Raw genomic sequence first — 9,532 nt, forward strand, 5'->3', positions numbered from 1 at the left:
AGGGACTCCTTTTCCTAAATGTCACTTTTATGTCTGAAGCGCTTATTCCCATGATCTGTTATTTGTTAAATGGTTATCACATGTATTATTGCTGTGAAGCGCTATGTACATTAATGGCGCTATATAAATAACGATATACATACATACATATCTCATGTATAATGTCTCGCTATGTCGCTGCTCTGCTCGGGGCTCTCACCTTCTCTAACCTCTCGCTCTGCCTCTGCTCAGGGCTATCTCTCTTCCACTTTAAACTCCCAATCTGCCTCTGCGGTCTTCTACACGTTTCGCAAAATATTGCTTCCTCAGGAAACCTCATCACGGTTTCCAGAGGAAGCAATATTTTGCGAAACACGTAGAAGACGTGACCTTTTGATTCAGAGTTCCAGAAAACCACCGTAGGACGATAACGTGGGTTTCCGATCAGCTGACGTGGCAACCTGCGTGCGTTGTCCGGAAGTGGGGATTGTCCGCAGCTGCAGTCTCCGGGAAGACGCTGCGTCGCCCACGCCGATGTTCACTCTGTCTGAGCTACTACGCATTAACTAATATGCAAGTGCGGATTTGTTTTTAATTGTTTTAATCAATAAACACATTTTTATGCACACATCTCTCTGTGTAATTACCTACCTCTGCAAGGACCATACAATTGTGGAGGATTGCCCCTACATCACCATACGAGAGGGCTACACTATTTTTGACCATCTCCATGAGATCCAGGGGGGACTGAGGCAGACGGAGTTACATCCGCAAAAGATACCTTTCGTGCCATCTGTCCTTACAGGGCCATGTGAGCTGTGGCATTGCCCACTTTTAAAAGACATTTATCAGCATATTATATTGGATCACATACAATCCTGCACTATGTGTATTTCTTCCTTTATTCTCTACATATGATTCTGCATCTCCCTAAAAACAACACCATTCCAATTCTACAAGGATCGAAGGAGGAGTCTCTTGGGTTGAGCAGCGAATCATTTTCATTATCCACAATTATTCACGTATCCTTATAAGAACATGCCCACCTTACCACTCACCAATGTACCAGTCACTTTTTCATACAGTATATGTTCCCACCAAGTGAGAGCCTAGTGTTTTTTTTCTTGTCCACCTCTGTCCGACCGTTGGATTACTGTCCCCACCCTAGACAGTGACATCAAGACTAATATATATCACCCACCCCCAAACCCTTTGCAAAGTCACTAACAGTCCCTATTAACACAGCTGCAGTACTGTAGCGTTGTGTTGATACCTTTGAAGTGGGTGAGCCCCATTGAATCGCAGTATCAGCTCCTTGTGACCTTGTGGTCACAAATAATAATGGTAACCCAGGCAAACAAAAATAATTTCTACACACAAAAATAATCTTTAATTTCTACATTCTTCCAAAAGACTAATTCAAGGTTAAGCACACAGTCCATACATCTTCCTACAAACACGCCCAATATTCATTCAATACTTACAGTATAAAGTAATAAGTAAAGAAATCAGCAATACTCAAAGTTTTGCAAGGACAGACACAGCAGCGACGCAGACCCCCAGCGTATCTCATAACGTTTCGTGTCATAGAACCTTCATCAGATAAGAATAATGTAACCTCAGGCACCAAAATCAGATGGTAATCAGAGCTAATTGTGCCTATAAAATTATATGTGCATCACTGTGTATACTGTCAGCAGTTAAATCTGGTGGTACCTCATCCTGGAGAGGGAGTGGCTCAGTGAGTAAAGAAACTGACTGGCACTGAGAGTTTGAAGCAGGGGAGCCTCCTTGTGACCTTGGTCAAGTCACTTTATCTCGCTGTGCCTCAGGCACCAAAAAAGCACAGATTGTAAGCTCCACTGGGCAGGGACCTGTGCCTGCAAAATGTCTCTGTAAAGCACTACGTAAAACAAGCAGCGCTATACAAGAACATGCTATTATTATTATTATTATCCTGCCCCGTCACACCTTCGTGTGACACACGTCCCTATTCAAAAGTGACCTACCCTTCTAACTCTGTCACCCACCATACTGTCCCTGCCCCAGGGAGCCCCTCCCTCCCTCCTTTCTCTTTATAAAAGCAGAGGATTACTCTACCTAAACATCCTCTACCTGGAGCTGCTGGGACAAACTGATCTTAGTAGAAGAAGAGGAGAAAAAAAGATCAGACATGAATTTCCTGTGTGTCCTTGTTGTGGCAGCTCTGCTGAGAGAAACAGGTACATACATCTCAGGGACCTGCGCTCTTCCTTTGGGTTGTGTTATTATATTTGTGGGTTACAATAGCAGTTATGGGACCAACATGACAGTTCTTCATGGGCTTTCTTTTCAGCTTTTACAGCCCGAATTAGGAGCTTTTATTTATAACAGTGTATGTTTCATGTACGGTCAGTAAATAGCATCACTCCCAAAACACGTGTTCTCTAAATAAATATAGCTAGGTAACCTGTACTTATTTTCTTACCATGTTTGGGGATTTATTGTATTTTCTTAATGCTTATTGTCCACAATGTCTGTGTCTGATTTCAACACATTGTAACAAAGCTCTTTTACAGTATTTATGCTCTAAACATAGAAAGTGGGAGTGAGAATAAAATAATGATATGAAATAATTTAAATAAGGCCAATGTTGTTTAAGGAGAAAATGGAACTGTAAGTTCATACTGAAAAATAACTAGTGGTACCCAAGGATTGTAATTACAGCAGTAGCAGTATTGGATACCGAGCACCATCGCAATCCAACCACGAAATCTAGAACTGCCTGGCTGTGTAAAACCTGAGGATGGGGCTCAGACTTTACACAGTCAGGGGTCCCCATACTGAGAACAGGGGGTCCGACCCCTGACCTATATATTCAGTCCCAGTACATCTAAGAGCATTTTGGCCCATACATACTAAGCAGTGCTATTCCATGAGATCCCTTTCAGCGCATTCAGTTGAATTTTTCATATGTGTCTTCTTGTGCCGAAAAGTGTCTCATGGAATAGCATCACTTTGAAATATGGGCCATGGGCCTTATATTACCCCTCCTACCACCTGGTCAAACTTATATTGCCCCTTTAAAGTCCCCTATTATTCAAAATTTGCAACTTACACAGAGAACTAGAAGTAACATCTAAAGCAGGGGGGCGTAAACGGTTTTCCCAGTGCCCCCTGCCGGCGGTCACCTTACCCCTGCTCCCCCACTTACCTCGGCTCCGGCGTCATGACGTCACATGACCACGTTGCCATGGCGATGCGTGTGGAGCCAAGGTAAGTAAAGATTTACAGAGCCCCTGCAGCTCCTCCCGGCACTTAATTTAAGTTCCTTTGGGAAGGCCGCGGGGCCTCTGTAAACAGTGTGCCCCCCACAGGCAGTTTCGCGCATCCCCCAGTTTGCGCACAAATGTGCAGAACAGATCACTATGGACAGATATGATAGAACCAGAGACATGATGTCACAGTATAAATGTAGCCGAGAAAAAAATAAAAAATAAAAAAAAATATATATATATAATTATTTGAAATCGATATTGAGAGATCAATATTGAAAAAAAATATATATATATATGTATTGAATGAATTATATAGTGTATATTGTTGCTTTGATTATTGTTGTGATACCATATTAATCTCATAATTACTTTCTCTTTCTTTAGGAGCTGTGACATGTTACGGTAAGTGTTTCTTGTCCTGCGCTGATAAGGCGCCATCATAATCTGCAGTGCTCCTCCTGTGCTTCTCTCTGCAGCTGGTACTGACTCCTCCCGCGCTCCTCTTTGCAGCTGGCACTGACCCCCCTCCTCCTGTGCTTCTCTCTGCAGCTGGCACTGACCCCCCCTCCCTCCTGTGCTTCTCTCTGCAGCTGGCACTGACCCCCCTCCTCCTGTGCTTCTCTCTGCAGCTGGTACTGACCCCCCTCCTCCTGTGCTTCTCTCTGCAGCTGGTACTGACTCCTCCCGCGCTCCTCTTTGCAGCTGACACTGACCCCCCTCCTCCTGTGCTTCTCTCTGCAGCTGGTACTGACCCCCCTCCTCCTGTGCTTCTCTCTGCAGCTGGCACTGACCCACCCCCCTCCTCCTGTGCTTCTCTCTGCAGCTGGTACTGACCCCCCTCCTCCTGTGCTTCTCTCTGCAGCTGGCACTGACCCCCCTCCTCCCGCGCTCCTCTGTGCAGCTGGCACTGACCCCCTCCTCCCGCGCTCCTCTGTGCAGCTGGCACTGACCCCCCTCCTCCTGTGCTCCTCTGTGCAGCTGGCACTGACCCCCCCCCCCTCCTGTGCTTCTCTCTGCAGCTGACACTGACCCCCCCCTCCTGTGCTTCTCTCTGCAGCTGACACTTCCCCTTCTGTGGCCCTCTCTGCAGCTGGTACTGACCCCCCTCCTGTGCTTCTTTCTACAGCTGGCAGTAACCCTCCTCTGTGCAGCGCAGCCTCCTGCACTGGCAGCTGCGCATCAGGGAATGGATGCAATTGCATTGATGACACCACACTTTGCATCCCCACCAATCAGTGTTCAACAAACGACAGTACTTGCTGCCCTACAGGATTGTTCTGGTTCCCATCACAGTCCTGCTGCTCAGGTAGGTTGTGTGAGGAGTGGTGCGTGGAGGGGGGGGGGCATGTGTGAGGGGCAGAGGGCGTGTGAGGGGGTGGGACAAGTGTGAGGGGGGGTGTGAGGAAGGGTGGACATGTGTGAGGGGCAGAAGGTGTGGGCCCTGGGAATTGCAGTTTGAAGGATCATAGCGCCCCTGCGAGCAGGAGAAAGTGCGGATACTCCCAGATGGGAGACAATTTGGGGGTCAGTGGGTGTTGGTGTGTGACGGCACTATCGCAGTTTAATGAATAACCCCCTTTGTGTCTGTTACAGCCGAGTTGAACTGTGCCCCCGCGTGTCTGAGTGATGAGGTTTGTGCTAATGTCTCAGGCATCGCGACCTGTCAGTGTAACACCACCACCTACGCAGGCAAAAGTAAGTTTCTGTCCTGAACAAGTCACTTAGCCCTGGAGATACTGGCAATGTCTGGTTTCCCGGAGTAAGACTGGTACCAATGTGATGACGATGGGGATTTGGGCTCCTTAACATTTCCATGCACCAGAGGCCCAATGCTCTGCAATGTGCTGCAGGTCTCACACTGCAGATTCCCATTCAATGTACTTATCTCAGTGCTGTTATGGACTTGTTTAGTAAAGATTTAGTTACAGTCCTGTTATATCATGTTAACTAACACATAGACAATACTGGGTAAAACTTTAGCTGTGGAGGGATAAAACAGGAGTCAAGAGATGATCCATTATCCAGGACCGACAAAGAAAGTAACTCTATCATTGTCCCCAAATCCATATACAATGTAAAACTATTTCTACATCACAAGACAAAAGTATCAGAGTAAAACTTATAACAATAACCACCGAAGTCAGGATGAGCATCCGGTTTGAAGTTACAAATCTCACACTACTGGCTAGTTCTACTGACTCAGCGTCTTCAGTTTAGCACCAATAAAGACTTGAGCCGTGAGCATGTGAACCCAGCTTTACCAAGTCCAGAGAGTTATGGGGTTCCCAAGTGCTCGCAGATTGACTGATGAAATCCTTGTTCTTTTTAGACCGGTCTGCCCTGGTGCCATTAGTAAAATGCGAGGCCGATACAATGACTGTCTCCCTCAGTAAGTGTCTCCTGGAATACATTGGATATGATACCAAAAGCTACAGGCTGAATGACAAATCTGATTCTTGCACAAACACCTATAGTGACGTTATCAACAACCTGCGTGTGCAGAGCATTCAGGCCAAAACACAGACAGGATGGTGCGGGAATGTGGTGACGGTAAGTACTGCTTCCTCTTGTTGGTAGAGGATGAAATGGCTATAATGTGATTGTTCCCTTGGTCCTGAGGAACGGTCATTTGTTGACCTTTCACTTTATATATTGTTACAGCTCCTCATTGCTTTCAGCGACAATCATCGGCCCCTCTCTCATGTTTACTGTCGCAGCCTCTCTCACCTGTGAGACTGTCACCCTCTGCTATATATAGCCAGAGTCTCTCACTGTTCTGTGGGGTTGTGTCTATTTGTTTTATTCCTCCATGTGAGCCTACAAGTCTTTCTTTTTTCCAGATGGATTCTTCCAAAGTGAATTATATAAACAGCCTTCACATCGGCGTTCAGAACAAAAGCATCATCACTGCCAATCCCATCAACCTCACCTTCTCCTGTGCATACAACCTGACCATGCAGACCAGCCTGGCCGCGGCTCTCAGACCTTTGCTAAGGTGAGGACAGGCAGATTCAGAAAGAGCCGTGGAGAAAAGCAAAGATATCAGAGGGAGGAAAACTAGAAGGGTAAAGGAGGGGAGAGGAAGAGCTTGTGCTACACACACTATTAGCAGTGAGAGATGAGCAGAGAGAGAGAGAGAGTGCAGGGATTTGGGTGTTTTATATGTTTAAAAAAAAAAAAAACTTAATAGAAATCTTTATTTAATAAACTATTAATGTTTCTCACAGCACCGTCAATCTCACAGCAAGCGGAGAGGGTTCAGCTCTCACCACCATGGCTGCTTATTGGGATCAAACATATACCAGACCAATACAAAGTAGCGAAGAAGTACTAGTTGGATCAGACGTCTTCCTTGGCTTGTTTTCTAAAGCTGTGGATGGAGACAAATTTGCCCTGAGGGTGGAGAAATGCTTTGCCACTCCTGATGGCGACGCTAACAATGTCAACAAAGTGCCACTAGTGAGCGGAGGGTAAGTCTGATCTGTCTTCTGGATGAGTGGATCACTGCATCAATCTGCCCACTTGTATCATTTGGTCTTTATTTTTATATTAGAGACCTGTTTACAATATTGGAAACATTGCATATTCAGTAAAATCGCTACACTGCCCTGCTATAATCCATTCATTTCTGGGATATGAGGCAGGAATTTACACACTCTGAGCTGCTCTCTTCTGGATTTGCTGCTTTGAGTCTTTTTGTGTTCATGTCACATAGATGTGTATTTTTATTCACAGCTGTCCAGCCAACCAGGGGGTTTCCACAGAGGTTCAACAGAACGGGGCGGCTCTGGAGGCCAGAATCAAATTCAGCTCATTCGCATTTCAAGGTCAAACCCAAGTGTTCATCAGCTGTGAGGTGCGGTTGTGTGACAAGAATGGAACCTGCACTGGGGTAAGTGAGAGGGGTAACTAACTGCTTTAATGCCCTCTCATGGAGAGAGGCTGGAAACTATGTGACACGTCATGTCATCGCACCATGTAACATGCAGAGATGTAAGAGTGTGCTCAGACTGTAATCTCTCATGCACAGTGTACATCTCTTACAAGTGGTAAATTAGGGAGGAGATAGATCAGAACATAACATGCTGTGTGTCCTTCCTCACAGTGTACCTCGGGCCGGGCAGCAAGTGACGCAGGCGACACACTACAGATTGCGGTGAATTTAAGAGGTAACTTCCTGTCCTGACAGCCTGAGCCTGTGTCACTGCAGGTCCTCTGCTCTCCTCACTGCTACATGTCATTATTACAGGGAATTCTCTCTTCCTGTATCTGCCTCACTTTCTTTTGTTCTCTTACCCTCTTCTGCACTCTTATTTCTATCGAGTCTTCCTAATATTATTACCACCCAGTCACTTCATAACAATAATGGTGTAAATTAATGAGACGTTTAACATTTCCTTCCAGATGATAACAGTTACAGCAGCTCTGGATCCCACACAGGTAAGACCATTCCCAGTATGTCCCAGTCACAGAGACGCTTCCTAGGAGCCTTTGTACTGTTTTCTCACACAGCACATCTCTGCCAGTATAAAATATTGAATAGAATACATCATGTTAATGACCTGTCACCTAATGTGTGAAGGAGGAAAGAGAGCAGTAGGTTCACAGCAAAGCATTATGGGAGATACGCAGCAACCTGATGCAGTACAAGGCTTACAGAAAGTTTTACTTGTGCATTTGATGTCCCCCTTAACTAGTCCTATGCAGAACAGGCATCACGGGTCAGGAGTGAGGAATGCTCCCCATGAACAGGTTGAATAAATGACAGACATACTCTTACATACCCCCATAACAAAAAAAGAAATATGGCCCTTAATGAGTTCCATTTGGGGCATTGTGAACAGTCAGTGCTCATAAGAAAAACAATTATAGTTACACTACCAAGTGATAGCATCACACTACTGCAACGGAAAAATCCCGGTAAGCCGGTGAGATGGAGGCATGGTATTAGTGAGATCTCAGAGACTGATGAGAAATAGTAATGTAAATAAAGCAATGAATTATGTGCAAACGATGCAGAAACAAGAGCTTAAAAATGAAATTCAGTGTAGAAAAGCCATGGACATAACCACAGAGGTACACAACCTCCTCTCATTATCCCATATAATCACTGTGTATTTAGTGATATAATATTCTGTTATTACGATATATAATCACTGTGTATTTAGTGATATAATATTCTGTTATTACGATATATAATCACGTCCCTACATACAACAATATAACCTCCTCTCTCCCTCTGTAGCCGTATCCTGGGCTGTGCTGGCCGCCTCCCTGCTCGGACCTCTGTGCACTAAACTCTTCTGAGGAGGCTCCTGGTGCTCAGTCTGCTGAGCTGGGTGTTACAGGAGCAGGTTCTGGGCTTCTCATAATCAAGGCTTTATTCTGAGGGACTGGGAATAATTTATTCTTCTTCACCAGACTAGGAATGTATTTATCATATGGGGCTGTGAGGAGGAGGCTCCTCTCAGACTCCGGGGTGAATGGGGCATCCTGTGATTATCTGCCCCTCGCTGGGGGGGCTGAGTCTCTTCCTTTCCTCCCTCCCCAGCACACAGACCAGGCTCTCACACTTCTGAGGGGGTCTGCAGAGATGGGCTGTGTATTTCAGCTCCTCCCCCCGGTCCTGTACCTCAGCTCTGTGTATATTATTCTTTGCCGTTGTACGGACCGGACGTAATGAGACTGAACCTGTAAACTAAATGTGTTTAACCCCTTCTCATCTTGTATAAAATAAATATTTTTGTTATACAGTATATGCAATATCTGATCTGCTCCATTTGTTATTCTGTGCACTGTGTATATATATCGATCTATATATATTTACTAGCTGAAAGAACCTGGCCGTCCTCAGGAATTCTAAGAAACCAAAGAATGATGAGATTTCTTAAATGGGGATAATTTAATTGTTTTGTTTCTTAATGACATTTTTTTAAATTCTAATGCTGCTGGGTAATCTTTTTTGTTTTTCCATCAGACACAAAAACATACAGCATTTTTCCAGTTCACACTTTGGAGCATCCAACACAAAGTTGACCGTGTGCAAAAGCATGTATTTTCTACATTCAGTCCAGCTACTTAAGGGACTGTCCTAAAAATGTATTAATTGACATTGCAAAGGCAACTTCACTGGAAACTGAAGTTGTTTGAATTGGAAAGGAATGTCTGTAGGGATGAGTGGGATTCTTGGTATGAATATAATAACTTTATTATATAGTATTTTCTCCCAATGGGGCTCAAAGCACTTCCTTTTATACCTAATTTACAGGGGTGCGCAAACTTTCATTTGGCATAAT

At 44.9% G+C, this 9,532-nt stretch overlaps 1 protein-coding gene across 1 annotated transcript; it reads left to right on the forward strand.

Annotated features, from left to right (window-relative positions):
* The first annotated feature begins 2,095 nt into the window (after window positions 1–2,095).
* On the forward strand, window positions 2,096–8,943 carry LOC142496421 (pancreatic secretory granule membrane major glycoprotein GP2-like). The gene is made up of 11 exons (XM_075603119.1): window positions 2,096–2,201; window positions 3,621–3,638; window positions 4,363–4,542; window positions 4,830–4,931; window positions 5,566–5,786; window positions 6,077–6,231; window positions 6,464–6,706; window positions 6,972–7,128; window positions 7,342–7,405; window positions 7,641–7,676; window positions 8,482–8,943. The coding sequence occupies exons 1-11, from the start codon at window positions 2,153–2,155 to the stop codon at window positions 8,541–8,543; spliced, it is 1,287 nt and encodes a 428-aa protein (XP_075459234.1). The 5' UTR covers window positions 2,096–2,152; the 3' UTR covers window positions 8,544–8,943.
* The last annotated feature ends 589 nt before the right edge of the window (window positions 8,944–9,532 follow it).

The sequence above is a fragment of the Ascaphus truei genome, chromosome 6 (genome assembly GCF_040206685.1).
Source record: "Ascaphus truei isolate aAscTru1 chromosome 6, aAscTru1.hap1, whole genome shotgun sequence".
In the NCBI taxonomy this organism is placed as follows: domain Eukaryota; kingdom Metazoa; phylum Chordata; class Amphibia; order Anura; family Ascaphidae; genus Ascaphus; species Ascaphus truei.

Coding starts and splice junctions, on each gene's coding strand:
- LOC142496421 (XM_075603119.1), top strand. CDS start 2,153: ATGAATTTCCTGTGTGTCCTTGTTGTGGCAGCTCTGCTGAGAGAAACA. Junction 6,232..6,463: donor GCTCTCAGACCTTTGCTAAG/GTGAGGACAGGC, acceptor TGTTTCTCACAG/CACCGTCAATCTCACAGCAA. Junction 7,129..7,341: donor AGAATGGAACCTGCACTGGG/GTAAGTGAGAGG, acceptor CCTTCCTCACAG/TGTACCTCGGGCCGGGCAGC.